The following is a 22,956-nucleotide window of genomic DNA, read 5'->3' as shown; positions in this document are numbered from 1 at the left end:
AATAGTTTTTGCAACCTATTTTCTTAGTCCCATTTCATAAATACTTGTTATAATAACAAATGCACAGTTTCATAGCAAATTTACTGTCAGCCAATCAAATTGAATGATTTCAGTAGCTTAAAACTGTTATTGCGAATTAGTTACTATAACATGTTTTATGAAATTGGCCCCCCGTTGAGAATCAACGGCATCAGCTTTGCACAGTTCACTATGAGTGCTGGAATTTGATCAAAATGAAGCCATGAATGTTTGCAGATTAGTAACCTTATTTGCAAGAGAAAATTACAAGGCAGACTGAAAAAATGAACCAAGTTGCTGATGATATGGGTAGAAGTGAAAATCAAAGGCAAAAATACATGGTGATCTAACTCCAGGTGTAACAATCAACGTAACACCAATAACCAAAAGGTTAACTGTTAACTGCTGGTGTAACAATCAATGTAACACCAATAACCAAAAGGTTAACTGTTAACTGCTGGTGTAACAATCAACGTAACACCAATAACCAAAAGGTTAACTGTTAACTGCTGGTGTAACAATCAACGTAACACCAATAACCAAAAGGTTAACTGTTAACTGCTGGTGTAACAATCAACGTAACACCAATAACCAAAAGGTTAACTGTTAACTGCTGGTGTAACAATCAACGTAACACCAATAACCAAAAGGTCAGCACCAACTTGAATTCATCCATTGACTTGGTTTTGCAGGAAGTGCATGTATAATTAGGAACAAGACCCAACACCTAGTGAGATATAACCCAGGATCAGCTGCATTTTGGGTTTGGTGCTGTGTTAATGTAAAAATGGACCTAGCACCAACATCCAAACGGTCAACACCAACTTGAATTCATCCATTGATTTGATATTGCAGGAAGTATAATTAGGAAGAAGACTTGACACCGAGTGAGATTCATCCCAGGACCAGCTGCATTTTGAGTTTGGTGCTGTGCTAGTGTAAAATTGACCTACAACATCATCCAAAAGGTCAACACTGAACTTGAAATCACCAATTACTAGTGTCCTCTGACAAGATATCAAGAAATATGATACCAAAGTGCTTCTATAGCATATTATATGAATCCTTGGTGTCTCAGTGCGCTGAGAAAAAGAATGAATGATGGAATCAAGTGAGAGATTTCTTAAAGTATTGCTTTAAGGAAATAAGTTCGAAGGTGACTTTTGAATGTGTAGCATTTGGAAGCTCCCTTGATGGAACTGTTCCAACGTTTACGCTCGCCATAACAGCATGTCAGAATAACCGAATAAAGGATTGCGTCTTCTGAATAGTATTTGAGGCTTGAACTCATGACCTTTGCGTTATCAGCATGTTGTTCTAATCTGCTGACCGAGCATACTCTCCCAATATTATGTCTTTCTTTCTTTCCACATTTTGTTATTCTTATTATTTAATTATTAATGTTATCACTATAATTATTATTATTGCTTATTATTTTTTATTATTATTAGTATTCTTGCTGATATAACAAATAATTTGATAGATAGGCTAACACAAATGAAGCTTAGTGATATGAAAAAAAAGAGGCAAAAGAGGTTTAATCACTGGTGAATGTACATGAGTGAACAAAATTCTTCAAGAAATTCAGACATACACTCCGTATTCTAATTGTTTAATCAGAATAGGAAGAGGGTGAAACATGATAATCTTCTAAAAATATAAGGTTGTCAAATGTATGATGAAAGTTTGTAAAGGTTGTGAAAATTATTTTGGACTTGAAGTCTTACGGTAACAGTATATTTTGCAATAATTTTGACATTTTGAATGTATTACTGTATAGATATTGTATATTAAATGAGGCATGTTTCTATGTGCTTTGATGTTACACTTAATTTGTAAAGCCTTTTTTTTTCTGTTGTGATCGAGTTGATGAGTAAAATTATCTGATAAGTCTGTCTGTAAATTCCACTGTAGAGCTTTTTAATAGTCTATTACCTGATCTTGAAAAAAGAAATGCATTCAAAATACTTTCTAATGTAAACATAGAATTATCGTATTTGAGGTTCAGGATAACTATCATTAAATAAGTTCAACATATGGAATACTCGCAAGTCTTTAGTTTGCAGCAGTAGCCAAATTAGCTAAAAATCGTAGCTAATTGTGCATTGCTATGATTTCATTACAATTCCATCTCCTTGATTTTCGCTTCCCTTCCACTTTCCATTCTTTCTCACTCCTCTCCCTTTTTTTTCGGGGGGGGGGGGGGGGTGCGTGGGATGTGAGGAAACTGAAGTCTCCGCCCATCTGTAAGCCAATTCGTTCGATATATACATTCCCCTTCTTTAAAGGTGAATCCAACGCAAATAAAAACTTGTTTTTAGAGGAAAAAGAAAAATCAGACAATTTGATACTGAAACTTTGAAAAGTATGGGATAAACAATAAGAAAGTTATGAATTGTAAAAAGTTGTAAATATTGGTAATCACTATACCCATGGAGACTTCAAATTGGCTGCATATGTTATGTAAGGCAAGGACTACTCTTCCATGTACTCCAATACACAAAATGGCTAAATTGTCATTTTTTTTCACAAGTGTTATTTCAAACTATTTTTTTCTTTCATGAGCACATAAAACAACATACTACCTGGGTTATATTTATATTATTGGCCCATTATCCCTGATAATTAAATGCATGGCCTATGGGAAAGTTGCCCTTTTTTCCTTGTCATAATTGACTTACCCAGTTGCCAATTTGAAATCTACATAGTCTTAGGGATCTCAATTTTAAGGCAGCCATAACTTTCTTATTGTTTGTCTGATTTACTTTAAACTTTCACCATTCTGTTTCATTCATTTCTCCTTTCTTACACAAAATTTGATGACCAAGGCTGGATTCCCCTTAAAGTTTCTTAAATGAGAAAATGTCTTGATGATAGTCGACTCGTTGGTAGCCGTTTTCGATAGGAATAAACAGCAAAGCGCGAGATCTTGGTTCAAGACTACATCAGGAGTAGATGAAGAACAACTGGGAGTTGCATCATCGGACAAGCTGGTCTGTACCAATGCGCGGACCAGGAGGGGGGGGGGGGGGGGTGAAAGACGCGGACGCACCCCGTATGAATGAGCAATAACCCTTTTTTTGTTGCTTGTCTCATTTGCCTGGAATCCAAATGCCCTCGATGTTATAGTGATGACCCCCTTTTCTATTCTTTCTTCTTCTTTTTTTTTTTTGGGGGGGGGGTTGTCAAATATTCGGAAAATATAGAACCCCTACACAAAAAATCCTGGATTCACGCCCGACACCCATCATGTACCAACACGGACAAAATACTACTTTTAGGAATCCAATACAAAACATGCTCAAAAAGTGATTTATTATTCCAACAAATGTTAAGATGAATAGGTAACAGTGTTAGTTCATGAAACTTGGCCATACAGTTAATCAAGTATTACTGAACATCCTATTAGAGTTTCATGTCACATGACCAAGGTCATTTAGGGTCAATGAACTTAGACCATGTTGGGGGAATCAATATCAAAATCTTAACCTGAGGTTAAGTTTTTGAAATGTCATCATAACCTAGTTCATTAAACTTGGACATAAGGTTAATCAAGTATCACCAAACATCCTGCATGAGTTTCACGTCACATGACCAAGGTCAAAGGTCATTTAGGGTCAATGAACTTTGGCCGATTTGGGGGTATCTGTTGAATCATAATCAAAACTTTAAAAGTTTTTGGATCTGATTCGTGAAACTTGGACATAATAGTAATCAAGTATCACTGAACATCCTGTGCAGTGGCGTACCGTGGGTCACGGCATGGGGGGGGGGGGGGGGACACCAGCAAAAATTTCGGGTCACTTAGGGAGCGCGCTCAGTTGTCAGGTAATGACCTAATAGAGATATTTTAAGGACATGCAGTGCCATCAAACGGATATGTATCTCACTGATTAAATAATGCGAGCGCGAAGCGCGAGCTGAACATTTTTTATATTGAGGGCTAAAAATTGACATTATAAGCGAATAGTTTTGTAATCATGATACTTAACTGTCTCGCTAAACAAACAATGCGAGCTAAAATTTTTGTATATACTGACCCTAAACAATGAAATTTTAAGGATTATATTTTAGAATCCATTAAGAGTATAAATATTTCACCATAGTCATCTAATGCTATTGCCATCCTTTGCTGATTTTGTTAGAATTACATCTAAACACAGTCATGAAACACCTTTTGTAGTCATATAATCTGATTATCATACGCATCTTACTAATCAAATACTGCAAGCGCAAAAGCGCGAGCTGAATATTTAGGAAATATAGACCTGAAGAGGGGCATTCTAAGGGTTGTTTGTAGGAATTCTCTAAGACCCTACGTATTTGACTTACCAAATGATGCGAGCGCGAAGCGCGAGTTTGAAATTTTTGTAAATATTGACCACAAACATGGATATTGTAAGGACTATAGTTACGAATCCATTAAGTCAGAGTATACATATCTCACCATAGTCATCTAATGCGAGTGCCAAACGCTTGCTGATTTTGTTAGAATTACATCTAAACACATGGAGCACTTTTTGAAGTCATTGTAATCATGATTATTATGCGCATCTCACTAATGAAATACTGCGGGCGCGAAGCGCGAGCTGAAAATCTAGGAAATTCAGACATGAAGAGGGGCATTCCAAGGCTTGTTTGTAGGAATTCACTAAGACCCCACGTATTTTACTAACCAAATTATGCCAGCGCGAACTAAAATTTTTTGATATTCAGATCAGAAAAAAAGACATTTCAAGGACTGATTTTAGGAGTTCATGAAGAGCAGAAATCTCACCAATCCACTAATGCGAACGTTAGCACGGACAGGAAATGTTTTATATTAAGACCTTAAAGTAGGGCAATAACTTTCAGTAGTCATGAAAAAGAAGAATATATCACTACTTAAAACAATAATATCTCTAGTTGCGAGGAAATATATTATTTTGTTGTATATTGATATGAAAACGGGAGGCTTTAGTACAGCAGGTTATATATCTCGTTAAAAGGTCTATGCGAGCACCAGGAACAATGAAGACACAATTAAGCAAATAATGTTTCATTAAGTTTTGAAAAAAATGCTTCTATGTCATGTATGTTATATAACATAATATAATATAACACTATGATAAACAACAATTTCTTCTTTCCCCCACTACGTTTCTCTTCCCTTTTCCCTCTTTTTCCCCGTTTTTTGTTTGGCCAGCCGATGGGGGGGGGGGGGCACGTGCCCCCCCATAGTTACGCCACTGATTCCTGTGCAAGTTTCAGGTCACATGATCAAAGTCAAAGGTCATTTAGGGTCAATGAACTTTGGCCGAATTGGGGGGTATTTGTTGAATTACTATCATAACTTTCGAAGTATGTTGGCCTAGTTCATAAAACTTGGACATAGAGTAATCAAGTATCACTGAACATCCTGTACGCATTTTAGGTCACATGACCAAGGTCAAAGGTCAATGAACTTGGGCCATAATGGGGGTATCTGTTGAATTACCATCATAACTTTGCAAGTTTATTGATCTGACTTTTGAAACTTGGACATAAGAGTAATCAAGTATCACTGAATATCCTGTGCAAGTTTCAGGTCACATGATCAAGGTCAAAGGTCATGTGAGATCAATGAACTTTGGCCGCATTGGGGGTATTTGTTGAATTACCATCTTATCTCTGTAAGTGTATTGGTCTAATTCATAAAACATGGAAATAAGAGTAACCAAGTATCACTGAACATCTTGTGTGAGTTATAGTAGTTTTCAAAGTCAGCACTGCTGCTATGTTGAATCGCGTGATGCAGGTGAGACGGCCAGAGGCATTCCACTTGTTATCACATTATATCGTTTCCCTAATTCTAAAACCTTGCAAATAATGATAAAATAAACATATTAATCAACCTTTTTGTAATAATAAAACGCCGACGCGGAGAGGAATAGATGGGGAATATTTTGAATTTTGACGTAAACATGAAAATTGTGCTAACGACACAAAAAGTATATTCAGGACATGTGCTTGGAGGGGGAAACCCAATGGGTAACCCAATCGCCCCAATCGGTATTACGATTGTGTTAAAAATATCTTGATCAATTAATATCACGTTATAGTTCCTGGTCTCGATGCCAATTAAGTATTATATCTCGACATTCTATTAATTACACCTTAATTGCCTGTTCTCCTTTTCGTTTTGTTATTTGTTGTTGTTGCGGTTTTTTGATGTTGTTCTTCTCCTTGTTCTTTTTCTTTCTCATCCTTTTTCTTCCGTAATTCTTCTCTTTATTCTTCTATTCCTCCTCCTTCTTCGTTCTTCTTCTTTTTCTTCCTTTCGTCTGATATTATTCTTGTATCATCTGTATATCTTATTTATTGCTGATAACAAATTCCGATTTTTTTTCTTTGTGTAAATAGTTTACATTTTATCATAATTCTATACATGTCGAGGACCCCACTGGAAATAGGTTTCGTGGGTTATCCTGTGCAAGCCTGTTGTTTTTAATGCTAGTGTACATATATTTTATGGTGACTTGCATCAATCAATCAATCAATCAATCAATCAAATCAATCAATCAATCAATCAATCAATCAATCAATCAATCAATCAATCAATCAATCAATCAATGCAAACTATTCTTTCTTGGGTTTAGGACAAATTTAGACATTTGACCTAAAAACTCACCCTTTCCATAATAATCTCTGACAAAAGATATGAGTCAGGTCATTTGATGTGACCTGACTGTATTTTGGTGTCATCTACCCAGACACAAAACATTTTTAATATCTGGTGAGGGATCTGGTGAACATTTCCAAAGTTATCATGCGGAAACCAACTCGCATATTTAATGAGCTGTGACCTTTGACCTGCGGACTCCGAATTTGAACTTAGCCTGTATTTTTGGTGTCATCTACCTACACACCCAATCTTTTTTTAAATCCGTTGAATATTTCATCAGTTATCATGCGGAAACCAACTCGCATATTTAATGAGTTGTTATCATTGACCTGCGGACTCTGAATTCGAACTTAAAATGAAAGTACAACTTTCGAGCGTTTCATGATAAGCATAATCGGTGGCATTCACCTTTAAGTCCCTGCATCTGATTGGCTTAGAAGAAACAAGTTAATGAAAACCACAGACAAAAATCTTCAATACCTTTTAGACAGGATTGCAAACGTCTTAATAAAACACATACGCAGTAAGGAATAGATGGGGAATATTATTGAATTTCGAAAATTGTACTGACGTCACAAAAAGTATTTTGATGAACTGGTAGAGTACGAAGGTAACATAATCGCCCCCGATCGGTAGACGGTTGTGTTGCTAAAAAATATCCTGATTGATTAATTTCATGTTACAGTTCCTGGTCCAGATGCGATGCTGATTATGTATCATATCTCGACATTCTATTGATTACACCCTAATTGCCAAGACAAACTTCAGGTATAAATAGATTACTCCTGAAAACACGGCAATTTTTGTTATCTTTCCCCCGTGTGAACTAACAATCTACGACGAAACCGTCAAGATTAAAGGTATTTCGTCAGAGCAACGGTATAATAGCGAGTTTTCATATTGGACGACGGATGCTGCGACGACGGCTGACCAGTTGGGTGTTATATAGGTTGCACGGGCCTAATCACAACTGGCATGCAAAAGATATCCATTCGACCCAACCCATTGCTCATTTTTTAAATTTGATATTGCTGATTGACAAAAATGAATGAATATGACTGACAATCTAACACTGCTTCGAGGGAGGTTACCTACTGAACTTACTTTTTCCAAATTGGAAACATATATCACCACTATGGAACTATATTTTTACTGACGGAAGAATTAGGGTCATTTTACTCTCTCAAGTGATGAATTTGGTCCCGTCAGGTGTAGTCTTCATAAATGATATTTTTAAAATGAGCCGGTCGAGGTACCCTTTTCTGGTCAGATATGGAATGTCAGACATTTATCCTATCCACTGGTAGTAAACATTCAACCCTCGAATTTCCTCCTTATTTTGTATGAATTATTTTTGAGTGCCACTTTAATACAGGAGTCTATGGGAAATGAATTAGGCCTGTGAGCCCTATAGTGTTCCGTCCAGCGAATTAATCGTTTCGATTGTTACGAAATGACGTACTCGCATTGACATATTGAAAAAAGGTATCATGCAACAAATGTCTATGCCATGCTGTCATATTCAGCACGACGCTGAGGACGGACGAAACCTCAGGGTTGTAGTAAGCACAGATACTTCATCCCCAATCGTCAGTTTCATCATCGTAAAAGCACCGTCGTGAAATACGAATCTCTTTATTGTGGTTGAAGCAACTGTCAAGCGGATCATTTTTATTCCTCGCAGTTGATTAGTACTACATATGCTATTCCTGATGTAGAGGTAGGGCCAACTGCATTTGATTCCAGGATGCGAGTTTTAGACGACAGTGTTATCAGACCTAGATCCAACAGACCTACTTGCATTAGCTGAATAAGCTTTAAAACAATTTTCAGATACAATTCGTCCACAATATAGATTGCAATCGGACGACAAGTCAATTCATGGTGATGCTAACATTATAGAATCCAAGTAAAAGACATCAACCGTTATCATCATCAACGCAACACCATCTGCTCTTTGAAGGAATGTCTTTATATCTGAAAGTTCTTTCCGCATATCCCGATACATTTTGTCAACTTTCAGTTCTGCTTCTGTGATGCGGCGAAGAACCGCTGAGGATGTGGTCTTTGAACCGGCCATTGCTCCAGGATGTGCTGTTTCAGATGGTTCGTCCGGTCCTTGGACAGTGATGACAGGGTGTGGGAGCGGGTAGGGTGGGTGCGGACAAGGCGATGGTTCTGCCCATGCAGTTGGTATCTGACGGGAAGACGGGACGTCTACTGTGTCGTGTATTTCAGATCCAGTCTTTTTCTGAATTGATATAAACAAAACAGCAAATGGCCGGGTTATTACCTTAACTTCTTTAACCAAATTACCGATCACGATCATTTTATTTAAAGGTTGAGTTATCTCAATGTCTGAGAAACTAATGACAGGAAAAGTGATTCATTTCTTGGGGCATGTTTCATGTATAAAATTAGTTTGGTTTATGGTTATTTTGCCACTATTGTGATATTGTGGTTAATCGATACCTAGGCTTTAATGATAGTTCCTATCGTAACAAAGTATCGTAATATCGTAGAGGTGCCGTGGCCGAGTGGTCTAAGGCGCCTGGCTATAACATGGAAAGTCCGGAGTTCGATCCCCGGCAGCGGCACCTATGCCCGTCAGCAAAGCATTTAATCTACAAAGCTCTTTTATCTTGCTTTCAAATAAATGGAAATGCTGTATGCATTATTGGTAACTAGGTGTGCACTTGTTTAAAAAAGAAAGAAAAAAAAATAATTAAATGACATAAAAAGACTACTAATAGGAAAATTCTGTAATTTGTTTAGTAACAAACTTCTTAATTTTGAAAATGTAAATATATGACTATTTACATAGTTCTGGTAGACACAATTAGGTTCTACGTTTATTGATTAAATATTGGGTCAGAGAACCATATTACTTTTCAAATCAAGTTTAATCTTAATAAAAATTCTCGTACATGATATGAAAGGAAATGTAGCTATAATCAAGACAATGTTAGTGAGACATCCATGCTATAATCAGGGAATATCGCAGGAAAATTCGCAGGAAATCACTCAATTTGAGCGTTATTATTCAAGCGATGCTTTATTTCTAAACAGTAACTCTTTTTATATATGTGTGACTGCAAGTTGTGCTGGCGTGATTTTTTTTTTTTTTTTTTGGGGGGGGGTGGTGACAATCACAAGGCAATGGCATTGTTTCCCCTCAATTGACAGGCAATGTTAAATATGCATGGGGTTATTTGAACCAGACGCCTCTTATTAATTTAATACTATTTTATCATTCTTTCCTTTCCCTTTTCTCTCTCTATTTTTTTTTTTTTTTTGGGGGGGGGTTCACATGGAGACGGTACCCCCTTGTCCGCTGCCTCCTGGTGGAAGCCCTAACCAACTTACAACTATTGCAACTACCATGGTGACAGAACTCAGCAGCTAGCAATCGCAATCTAGGATTCCATGAAAGTTGCGATAATGAAAAATTTACCGTAAGTTGCAAGCGTTTATGACACGAGGACCGGAATATACTTTTCTATGCATTCACACCTTATAAAATCCTTAGTTTGATTTGATTGTGAAATAACTTACAACTGGTTCGTCGTCATCATCATTGGTGACCTGTAAGGTGTTCCCACCACCACCACCATCATCATCATCATCATCTTGATATTCTTCTTTCGGTTTCTCCCCCGATGAAGGATCCATCAACATGTCCTCGATATTATCCATTTTCCTGAGTACATCGGTCAACATGAGAGCGGTATTGTCGGCTACAAAATCCTTCACCCACGTTTCATCTAAGATAGAATGAGAGAAGATGCCCCGAATGTCATGCATTAATATGAAATTCCGCAAAGTTCAATCATTTAGTGGTTCGCGGTGAGTGATATCATTTTATCATTGATGGTTTTATGAAATAATATACATGTATATAATTAAATCATATTTTTTATGGTGAGTACAAAATGCATCTGACGTCACAATATGGATATTTTATAATCCATTACTCTGTTATTCGTTGATGGATTTTACTAATTTCATGTGATGCTTCATTCTTGGGGGCGTTTCATATAGCTGTTCGTAAGTTATAGCGACTTTAAGAACGACTGATGATCCTTTCTTACGCGCGCGCTTAACCATCGCCAATGAATATACCATTTACCAAAAGAAAGGATCACCAGTCGTTCTTAAAGTCGCTCTTATCTTACGAACAGCTTTATGAAACACCCACGTGGTCCTTTTCTCATGCCTTGTGCTTTCCTACATGTACCTGCACTCTCAAATAATTGGGCAAAAATGCCCAGCCTTTAACCAACCCTGGGCAACTGACTGTCCACACAGCTATTGGTCAAAATCTGCCCAAATAGGGTAATAAAAACTAATAATTGGGTAATAACTTTGCTCATTTGAATTGCCCAGACTATAGATTTACCAACATTATTTACCCAACCCAGTGGAAAGTAGTATGTTGCCCAACAATTTAGGTGTGAACATGTACCTGTATAAAGTGCTGAATACTACCGACTCTTTGCCGACATACCCCAAGCATACCAAGTTTAATTTCAGCAGTTAGATCTGCGTAACAATTATTTATAACGCCAATAACTTATGGCAAATAAATTTCTAAAAAGGAGAGATGAGCTGAGACCAAGTCACTTTTATTTTACCCGAGGATCAAATTTCCGATTACATTTCGATATAGTTATTTCATTTATGCCAAGTAGGTTAAATGTTTGTCAATCAAGTCTATGGAAAACATGTAGGCCTATAGCTAAAACAAGTTGCCTAGGATAAACACAAGTGGAATGCCTCTGGCGGTCTCACCTGCATCACGCGATTCCACATAGCATGCTCAGTGCTGACTTTGAAAACTACTATAAAATAATTATTCACAAAAAACACCATTCATATAATGATACAATACTACGTTCATTGACATTTGACCTTGATCATGTGACCTAAAACTTGTCAGTGATACTTGATTACCCCTATATCCACATTTTATACACTATATCTATAAACTTTGAAAGGTGACCTGAAACTCGCACAGGATGTTCAGTGATAATTGATTACTGTTATGTCCCAGTTTTATGATCTAGACCAATAAACTTTCAAAGTTATGATGGTAATTCAACAAATGCCCCCCCCAAAACTTGGCCAAAGTTCATTGACCTTACATGACCTTTGACCTTGATCATGTGACCTGAAATTCATCAAATACCCCAATGTGGCCAAAGTTCATTGACCCTAAATGACCTTTGACTTTAATCATGCGACCTGAAGCTTGCACAAGATTTGCAGTTATACTTGAGTACTATTATTTCCAAGTTTCATGAATCAGATCCATAAACTTTCAAAGTTATGATGGTAATTCAACAGATACCCCCAATTTGACCAAAGTTCGTTGACCCTAAATGACCTTTGACCTTGGTCATGTGACGTGAAACTCATGCAGGATGTTCAGTAATACTTGATTAACCTTATGTTTAAGTTTCATGAATTAGGTCCACATACTTTCTAAGTTATGCTGTCATTTCAAAAACTTAACCTTCGGTAAAGATTTGGTGTTGACGCCGCCGCCGCCGTCGGAAAAGCGGCGCCTATAGTCAAAAGAGTACTCTTATATCAGTTACTATTCAAGAACTACAACGCTCTGGGGAAAAAGATCATGAAATCCGGGTTACTAAAAACTAGTACTTGAAGAATGTTGATTCCGACAAAGTAGGATTTACACATCGCAAGATGATTATGAACATGACTCGTCATCCCAGCTTAATCATATGTCAAATATGTCCAGAGAAGGGTGGAGCATCATGCCCAGTCTTAACCGTGAGTATAAAAAACATTAAATTAAGATAAATTCATTAACAAGATTATCAGACATATTTCTATTTTCCGTACCCGGTGTCTTGCTTTTTTTGATCTCTCGCCAGTGGAACAGAGCCGCGTATAGTTGGTTGGTGAGGTGTGTTTTGGGATGAACGAGACCAAGCTTTGAAAGGCAAAACTGAAACTTGGTAAGGGTAGCTTTGTCGTGTCTATGCCAACGATACAAACGCCAGGTCGCCTGGATACACCGAGCAGCCATTTCTTTATATCGCTTGCTGTGGTCTAGAGGAGTTAAAAAAGGGGAGATGGGAGGGAGGGGAAGAGAGAGGACGGGGAGGGGGGGGGGGTGATAATACGAATAGAAAAGAAGAGATGCATTAAGAGGGATGAATGTTTGGATATATAATAGAACAATAGACTGCATACCTTCTGCCCATGTAGTATGACTCTCGTGGTGAATATTGTGACCATGGTGACCTTACACGCTTTCGTCCCACGCTATCATCGGTTTCAAGTGTTTTGGAAAAAAAAATATTTCAACTACCGATATTAAAATACATCGTTTGACTTCAGATCATCTGCTTGTACTAATGCAGAGTTATTGATCTTAATAGTGCTGGGCTTTTAGCTGGGTTTCCCGGGCTACCACTAATCTTGAACCATAGATATATATATATATATATATATATTATATATATATATATATATATATATATATATATATATATATATGTCTTGAACCAACTGCTGTTCCGTCTAGGATCCAATAAACAAACCCCCCACTAATTATCCCTCTTAATGTTTATTTATAAAATACAGAAAAACGCTGTGAGAATATGCACCCTTGATTTTATGAAAATCACTTTCGAATAATCACATTGATTTCCTGAAAACGATGCCAGCAGAGTGCGCTCTTTGACATGTTATGCTGTAATGCGAGCCCTCTCATATTCAATCAGTACGCACACAACATATAGGATCCGGCAATTTCGGGAATCCCCTTTAGATAAAATGATGTAATGGTTGGAAAAATATTCATATAAAATCAACGGTGCATATCTGAATATTTTTTTCATATAGGCATAGAGAGGGATTACTACTGGATCTGTTCAGTCCCATAGGAGAGCAGTAATTTGTCAATGCTGGGTTTTATGGGAACTTGATTAGTTGCCCAAGAAACCCTGTGAGCACTGTGGCTGCAACCAAGTTTGCACGTAGTCTTGGTTTGAACCCCTGTAGTGCGAAAAAACCTGAAAAACACCTTTTCATATATTTAACGTTTGAAGGATATTGGATGAACTACCAAATGATAAAGGTGTGGATGATGTGATTACCGGGTATTAAGACTTATTTTTGCGATTTTTTTCAAATCTCATTTTTAACACATGAGTCTATGGGGAAATAGTTAGTGGTGTGTGCCCATCAGTAAAGGGGACATTCTTTATCCCGGGATCACAATAAAGCTGGGAAAAATAATCTTATCCGAGATGGTTTGGTGAAAATCCATCAAAAATATTTTTTTATTACCAGCTCAACACTTGATTAGTTGCCTCTTAATAAAGGATAGCTTCTAACACCAATAGGAAAATTGCACCCATCCTTTCGTTAAAGATAACCCGACCTCCAATCAAAATTCAAGTTGAATCCCATGGATTAACAACACATGGAAAAACTGACAGGTTATCCTTTAAGGTAAAATCCACCGCAGAATATATTGTTTGAACAAATAAAATTTCATCAAATCGGGCAAAATAAGAAAGTTAGGAATATCTAAAGTTTCGCTTATTTATACACATCTAGTCCAGTCCAGACTCCAGTCTTATCATATATTTTGTGTTCTATTTTTTTACGTGTAGTAATGTTATTTGTCTTTGTATTAAATATCATCTCTTCATTTTCATACTTAGTTCACATGATTTTTCTATAAAAACCTTTATCACTATTCATCATAGTTTTCTCATTTTATATGTACGTTCATTCGATAGGGCACCCTGGAAAAGCTGGCTAATTGGCTCGAACGCGGGACAACCCTGTTGTTTTTAAACAAAACGTGAATTAATAATAAACAAATAAAGTTATTTGTCAAAAAGTAGTTATGGGCCTATGAACAACTCGGTGATCTGCAAATTAGAGAGTCGGTGACGCCACTCGCGTCGTGGTTCTGAGTCTAGCCTTTCAGAGGGTCGTGGGTTTGAATCCTAGCCATGACGTGTTTTCCTCCAGCAAGAAATTTATCCTGTGCTGCACTCGACTCAGGTGAGGTATGGGTACCGGCAGGAAGTAATTCCTCAAAAAGCTGCGCGCACCAGAATCGGTAGACTAGCTTAGCCGGAGGAGCGCCTTGAGCACCTAGCAAGGTGGAAACGTCTGTTAAGGCCCTAAACCGCAAATTGCACCTAAACCGCAAATTGCCGCCTAACCATGAAGAATATTAACAAGGACCGTGTGCGCGTAAGAGGCGTGAACACAGAGGGCGGCAAACATAAATCGCAGAAGGATAGAGGTTGAAGAGTGAGGAATTAGAACTAGGGCGCTGATCTCATTTTTATGAGAAATGTTGTTGTTGATCCCTTTGTTGATACACGTATTTATTTATTTGTTTATTTATTTAAATATTTTACCAGGGTGCTCATTCAACATAAAGTTGGTCTCCCATGGGGCCCTAAAAGGCTATCATTATTGTTCTTCTTGTTTGTTGGATTTGGACTCTTGGTTATGGTGGGAGTTGGGCAACTTGGGCTGTACATAGTGCCGTTTTTTGTGTGTTTTTTTTTGTGTATCCCTAATTCTCCCCTAGTAGTAGTAGGAGTAGGAGTAGTAGTAGTAGTAGTAGTAGTAGTAGTAGGAGTAGCAGTATAGTAGAAGTAGTAGTAGCAGTAAGAGTAGTAGTAGTAGTAGTAGTAGTAGTATTAGTAGTAGTAGTAGTAGTAGTAGTAGTAGTAGTAGTAGCAGAAAGAGTAGTAGTAGTAGTAGTTTTAGTAGTAGTAGTAGTAGTAGTAGTAGCAGTAAGAGTAGTAGTAGTAGTTTTAGTAGTAGTAGGAGTAGGAGTAGTAGTTTTATTAGTAGTATAGTAGGAGTAGTAGTAGGAGTAGTAGTAGGAGTAGCAGTAGTAGAAGTAGTAGTAGCAGTAAGAGTAGTAGTAGTAGTAGTTTTATTAGTAGTAGTAGTAATAGTAGTAGGAGTAGTAGTAGGAGTAGGAGTAGTAGTAGTAGTAGTAGGAGTAGCAGTAGTAGAAGTAGTAGTAGCAGTAAGAGTAGTAGTAGTAGCAGTAAGAGTAGTAGTAGTAGTAGTTTTAGTAGTAGTAGTACTGTAGGAGTAGTAGTAGGAGTAGGAGTAGTAGTAGTAGTAGTAGTATAGTAGTAGGAGTAGTAGTAGTAGTAGTGGTAGTAGTAATAGTAATAGTAGCTTATTTTCAAAAATTTTCAAACTTTAATACTAAATGTTGCCAGGGGAGTGAAACCACTCATCCAAGGTCCTTCGTTTCAAAAATACTTTTTTTCTACAAGCTTAGGCGGCGATTTGCGGTTTAGGGCCTTAACATACGTGCGCTATACAAATCCTATATTATTATTATTCATATCTTTTGATTGAATTATACAATAATTTGAAATTTTACAAATTTGAGAATTAAGACCTCTTGATCGAACCATTTACATATTCATCGCAAGGGGGAATAAAATTGTGTTTTACCTGGCGAAGGGGAAATTAGAATATTTCATATTTTATTTAATAGAATACAAAAGAAATTGCGAGTGGGTGATGTTATCGATCATCTCATTTACATATGCCTATGACCATTTTATGAAATTGAGTGAAAATTCAAATTATCTTTTTTTATTTTACATCCCATGCTGATGAAATTTTCAGTGTTATAACTTGTTAACAGGTGGTCTGGTCTAAACACGAGACAGGGACATGGAGAACGTTTCATGAAAGAATTTGTCTGACGTTTTATCCGACTGAGTGTCTCCATAGTAAACATGCCCTGGGAAGCGGGGGTTGCTGTGCTGAAGCACCCCAAGATTTCCCTTGCGTGTGTTACTCTCCATAGGCAGCAACCCCTGGAAATCTAGTAGGTATGCTAAATGGCAGAAATTTACTCCAAAATGACCTTTCTTTTTCGAGAAAACCATTTTTTGTTGTTGCTTGTCCAATTTCTCTGGACCCAAATCCCTTCATTTTGTAGCAAAACCCTTTCTTTGCTTGTCAGATTTCCCGTGACCGGCAAAAGGACCTTCATTTTGTATTGAAAACCTAGTTTTTCTGTTTGTTTTTTTTGCTTGTCAAAATAAACTAGCACCCTGTCAAAAACAAGTGGAATGCCTCTGGCCGTCTCACCTGCATCACGCGGTTCAATATAGCAGCAGTGCTGACTTTGAATACTACTCTAACTCGCACAAGATGTTCAGTGATACATGGTTACTCTTATGTCCACTTTTTATGAACGAGACCAATAAACTTACAGAGATATGATGGTTATTCAACAAAAAACCCCAACATGGCCAAAGTTCATTGACCATACATGACCTTTGACCTTGATCATGTGACCTGAAACTCGCACAGGATGTTCAGTGATACTTGATTACTCTTATGTACAAGTTTCATGAATAAAATCCATTAACTTTCATAGTTTTGATGGTAATTCAACAGATAAACCCAATTCGGCCAAAGTTCATTGACCTTTGACCTTGGTCATGTAACCTGAAACGCGCACAGGATGTTCAGTGATATTTGATTACTCATATGTCCAAGTTTAATGAACTAGACTAATAAACTTTCAAAGTTATGATGGTAATTCAACAGATACCCCCGATTCGGCCAAAGTTCATTGACCCTAAATGACCTTTGACCTTAATCATGAGACCTGAAACTTGCACAAAATATTCAGTGATGCTTGATTACTATTATGTCCAAGTTTCATGAATCATATCCATAAACTTTCAAAGTTATGATGGGAATTCAACAGATATCCCAATTCGGCCAAAGTTCATTGACCCTAAATGACCTTTGACCTTGGTCATGTGACGTGAAACTCATGCAGGATATTTAGTGATACTTGATTAACCTTATGTCCAAGTTTCATGAACTAGGTCCATATATTTTCCAAGTTATGATGACATTTCAAAAACTTAACCTCAGGTTAAGATTTCGATGTTGATCCTCCAACATGGTCTAAGTTCATTGACCCTAAATGACCTTTGACCTTGGTCATGTGACATGAAACTTTAATAGGATGTTCAGTAATACTTGCTTAACCTTATGGCCAAGTTTCATGAACTAGGTCCATATACTTTCTAAGTTATGATGTCATTTCAAAAACTTAACCTCAGGTTAAGATTTGATGTTGACGCCGCCGCCGCCGCCGCCGTCGGAAAAGCGGCGCCTATAGTCTCACTCTGCTTCGCAGGTGAGACAAAAAATCGTCCCCAGGGTCCTGATAGTGACAATGCTTCCACATCAAAGAAAGTAGTCAGATCTGAAAAGTTGTCGGATGACAATAAATAGTTTTCGCATTTAATAAGGGGAAACTCCCTACAACACATCGATTCCTTTGAAAATACAAGTAAAATCATAATGGAGAGCTGAGATAATTTTGTTGAAAGTGGGTGGACTGGGACAGCAGATCATCCGAAGATTTGCATCGGACGAACAACTGCACATATTTCGCTGTCCAGAGTCAAAGATTCCGATGCTGTCCCGGTCCACCAACTTTCGACAAACGCCTCCCAGCTCTCGATTGTGATTTGACTTGCATTTTTAAGGGATTTGGTGCGTTGTAGAGAGTTTCTTCGTAGTAAATGCGAAAACTACCTATTTTCATCCGACAACTTGTAAGACCTGACTAATTTCTTTGATTTTGATTGAGTGAGAAGCAATGTAACTATCAGGGTGCTAGTTGTGATTTGACTTGCATTTTCAAGGGAATTGGTGCGTTGTAGAGTTTCTACTTGGTAAATGCGAAAGTTTCGGAATCATGACTATATACGTTGATGAAACGCTCCCAGGGGCCCGTTGCAGAAAGAGTTGCGTTTAAACGAAAGTCAAAAAAATCAATTGCAATTCCTAAATGCGCGCTGTTGATTGGTTGAAAATGAAGTTGCGCATGATTTTTGGAGTTGCGATTGATTGCAAAACTTTCTGGCCCCAGGGGCCCGTTGCAGAAAGAGTTGCAATCAAACGCAACTCTAAAAATCATGTGCAACTTGATTTTCAACCAATTAACAGTGCGCATTTTGGACTTGCGATTGATTTTTTGACTTGCGTTTAAACGCAACTCTTTCTGCAACAGACCCCTGTGGACCGTTTCATCAACATTTTTGTCTGACAAGTTGTCAGATCTGACATCTTTCCGTGATTCTGATTGACTGAGGGGTACTGTTACTATAGTAACTGTTGGATAAAATGGGACTTGTCAGATAAAACGTCCGACAAGTCCTTTCATGAAACGCTCCCCTGGTCTGGCAAAGCTACACTCCAAAAGCCTTTTGATAGCTCACTAACAATTACTGGCTAATGATGTCACGGCACGAATGGTATTTGAAGCTTTTCTTCAGTGTTGGACCTTACCAATTCAATAAACATTTAATGAAAAAAAAAATCTATTATATTTTGATATATACATAGCATAGCAACATTTCAGCTTTATTTAGTACTGTGTATCAAATCAATTGAATTTCGGTTACAACTGAGCCCTTTAAAACCAGTGAGCTATACCTATTCTCTCCCACGTATGCCATTATCCGTTTTTCTTGTTGAGTAAGATGCAATCCTTCGTGGATGACGCTGATAAGGAGGGCCATGAGGAATATACCACAGACTGCTGAAAAGGCCACCACTGCTCTGCCTAACAAAGAGTCTGGAGTCACATCACCAAAACCAAGCGTTGTCATGGTAACTGCTTGCATCCATAATGTGTCCTTGTCGGGAAAAAATGTGCCAGAGAAAATGGTGGAATTATTTGCTGTACAATATAATAAGGGAAGAAATGCATGATGGTATGATATGAAATTCCATTATGTTGGTATTATATTCCTATTTCATTTTGAGGGTGTATCACTTCATAGTTACGAGGCACAGGTATAAAAGACAGTATAAAACTGTTTCTTCCAAAATCAATCACTTTTAACTAATTCTACCAATATTTGATGTTATCGCAAACACATGCATACTTTATGAGGATTTAAAAGCGTTTGAACATCAGAAACTCACGCATTAGTGTGCAGGCACGCACTTGTGCACAGTCACAGCTAGAGTAAAGTTGCAAAGTTATGAAAAAGTACTTGGTGCAGTTATAACCAACAAATGGACTAATCCCAGACACACAGAGACGTGGATCCTGGGGGGGGGGGGAAACATATCGTTTTGCCCCCCCATGATTCCGAATGTGCAAAAAATAAAACATAGTAATGTTACACAGAAATCAGCAAGCGAAATTGAGATACGCAACTGATTCTTTATTTAAAATCGTGCTCAAAATGTCCGCTTTTCAGATTGGAATATAAAAATTTTCAGCTCACGCTTCGCGCTCGCATTTCTGTAGCCAAAACCCATACTTTTCATGATTAAATAGGTGAATAGAACGTCCCGTTTTCAGATTTAAACCCCAAAAGAACTCCCGCTTCGATTTGCAATAATCTTTTGTTGGATCTTATTTTATTTATCGTGTTCTTTATTAAAAACGTCCATTTAACTCATTTTTTTTCAGATCGAAATATCAAAATTTTCAGCTCGCGCTTCGCGCTCGCATTAATTTGTTGGTGAGATATGTGTCTCTATCTGATGAGTCACATACATACATATATATATGTGTGTGTGAGGGTGTGTGTGTGTGTTTGTTTTTTTTGCCTTTGGAAAGCCGATTCATGATATTGCCCCCCCCATCTGAAAAATGGATCGACGCCCCTGCAGATACATCAATGCTAGTTACCAATCGGTTCGGAATCGGTTCTGTTGGTTAATAGCTACATAAAGGAGTGATATTGTTCTAATTATATATATGATTACATATATGATTTATAATAGTGAAAAGAAAAATGACACAAGGGACGTGAGAATCTGATCATGGTGACATGTATTCACTCAGGAAAGGAAAAAAAAAACAGTTTTACCTCGAACGTGTTGTGATGAAGCGGGTTGTTGTACCGATCCATGGCAAATACTAGGTAACCAGAACCAAACATATTGAGCAGATAGCAGAGGACGATCATGACCAAAGGATGTCTTAAAAAGAATGTCTTGACAAGATAGCTGGATGTCAGTTCTATTTTTAGCACTGATGCCAGGAATCGGGTCGATCTACTCCTCATGGTGGCATTATGTTCTTTCATATACCGCCCGGTAAGATAGAGACGCAGAACAGATATCAGTTGTAGCTCAGTTGGAAGGAATCTATCAAGGAATGGTGGAATATGCAGGAAGCAGAGGAGCAGTTCAGCCAGGAAACTGTTGCGGAGAGGGGAACTCAGAACTGTCGAGTTCACAGGGAGCTGATGCACTACGATGAGATACTGACACTGGAAGTGATAGTGAACGTAAAGACCAACGCACATCCCGATCGAACACAGTGAAATGAGAGATTTGAAGAAGATGGGGGATCTGATCGCCAGGATTGCAGAACATGTCGTATTGAGCATTTCTCCTGTTCTGAATGACATGCCGCACTTGTAGCTCATTTCTACATCAAATATAGTGAATAAAGTAATCAAGATCGAGAGACCGCAAAGAAGACTTGATAAGCGACCAAGGGTTCTCCGCACTGATGATTTGGCAATCTCCACTTTTTTGAAATCCTCAAGCTGTGACTGGAAGGCAGTCAGCCTGCGCTTCTTCAAGGTTTCGAAGGATGGGTTTAAATCGACCTCATCTAGGTTGTATATATCATCTTCATGTTCAATGATTTGAACCGACGGAGAGAACTTCACTGCTGCAGTTGAAAGTTTCCGAAGAGTTTGACAGCTCCCAACCGGTAAGTGCAGACCTTCGTTGAATGTGGCTTCTTCGGTAGGCATCAATTTCACTGATGATCTTTTGACTTTCGTTGAACTCATCTTGATCTTAAAGCGCGTTTTAAGCGGTTGTTTTTCTTCACTATCAGTTATAAATGTATCTTGTTGATTCTCCTTGTAAACCTATAAAAAAGAAGAATGAATTGAGAGTAAATCGTGACCGCGTACGTCAACTTTTATACAGGATTAAACTAGATCAGGAAGATTGTTTTTTCTGGTTCTGATGCAACAGGTTAAAAGCACACAAATATGTCATACAAGTATATGATAGTCAGCCATTTTAGACAAAAATAGACATCGCAATATATATATACATGTAGATCTATTGTATAATTAAAGGTCAAGTCCACCTCAGAGAAATGTTGATTTAAATCAATAGAGAAAAATCAGACAAGCATAAAGCATCAAAATCGGATGTAAAAGATATGACATCATAAAGTTTCGCTTATTTTTCACGAAATATACAGTTATATGCACAATTTAGCCACATGCAAATGAGAGAAAATATAATGTCCGTCACTCACTAATTATTTTTTTATTGTTTGAATTATATTTCAATTTTTACAGATTTGACAGTAAGAACCAACTTGACTGAACCATAAATAATTTCACATGTTCGGGGAGAAATAAAAATATGTTTCATTAATGAGGAGAAAATTAAACTATTTCATATTTCATATAATAAAATACAAACGAAATAGTGAGTGAGTGGTGTCATCAGTTCCCTCATTTGCATACCGACCTGGATGTGCATATAACTATTTTGTGAAATTAAACGAAAACTTTCAAATGTCATAGCTTTCTTATTTTACATCCGATTTTGATGAAATTTTCAGTGTTATGCTTGTTGGATTTTTTCTTTTTATTCAAATCAACTTTTGTTGGGATGGACTTGTCCTTTAAATACCGATTGTAAATTCATTAACATAGAAAGTCGATAAAATGTTCCTCAAACTACATATAACAAAATTAAACAATTTATTAAGTAACTGCTTAAATGAAATAAAAAAGAATAATTAGATTTTTGGGGAAACAAAGTGTATATTGATGGGGCCCGATCCCTCCGCACCTAACAATTTAACTTAAGATTAAACACGAGTTTCTTTTTATTTCACAAAAACAGCTGATAATGTTCAATATATTTTTATGAACAAGTCTGCCAAAATTCTCATTAAAAAATTGAAAGAAATAGATCTATATGATTTTCTTGAAAAAAAACTTCGGCCAGTCATCTTCAGATTGAAAAAAAAATGATGCCCCTAGTCTGCGTGCCATTTCACAATTTGGGGATTTTGATGAGAAGTTTGAGGCTTTCACATGTCATGCCTGAAAATAAATAATTCCCCACCATTTTGAGTCGGATTTTATTAATGAATATCTGTATACACAACAAAAATAATTTTGAGATATATTTCTTTCCTGAAAAAAAAATGAGATTGATAGGTTGAGTCATGCATGAGTAATCAAAGATTGAATTAAAAATGAAAATTTTTG

The 22,956-nt window shown here is 37.3% G+C and overlaps 1 protein-coding gene across 2 annotated transcripts; it reads right to left on the bottom strand.

The window, feature by feature from the left end:
* Window positions 1-7,943: 7,943 nt before the first annotated feature.
* On the bottom strand, window positions 7,944-21,769 carry LOC121412286. Of its 2 annotated transcripts, none has more exons than XM_041605182.1 (5): window positions 20,566-21,769; window positions 19,172-19,374; window positions 12,530-12,739; window positions 10,217-10,425; window positions 7,944-8,912 (listed from the first exon to the last, which is right to left on the bottom strand). In XM_041605182.1, exons 3-5 carry the CDS (start codon window positions 12,714-12,716, stop codon window positions 8,541-8,543), a joined length of 768 nt encoding a protein of 255 aa, XP_041461116.1. In that variant the 5' UTR covers window positions 12,717-12,739; window positions 19,172-19,374; window positions 20,566-21,769; the 3' UTR covers window positions 7,944-8,540. Both variants share the same exon structure in this region; 1 of them encodes a protein (XP_041461116.1).
* Window positions 21,770-22,956: the final 1,187 nt, after the last annotated feature.

Source organism: Lytechinus variegatus, chromosome 3, assembly GCF_018143015.1.
Source record: "Lytechinus variegatus isolate NC3 chromosome 3, Lvar_3.0, whole genome shotgun sequence".
NCBI classification, from domain to species: Eukaryota; Metazoa; Echinodermata; class Echinoidea; order Temnopleuroida; family Toxopneustidae; genus Lytechinus; species Lytechinus variegatus.
This window is presented reverse-complemented; position numbering and strand designations above follow the sequence as displayed.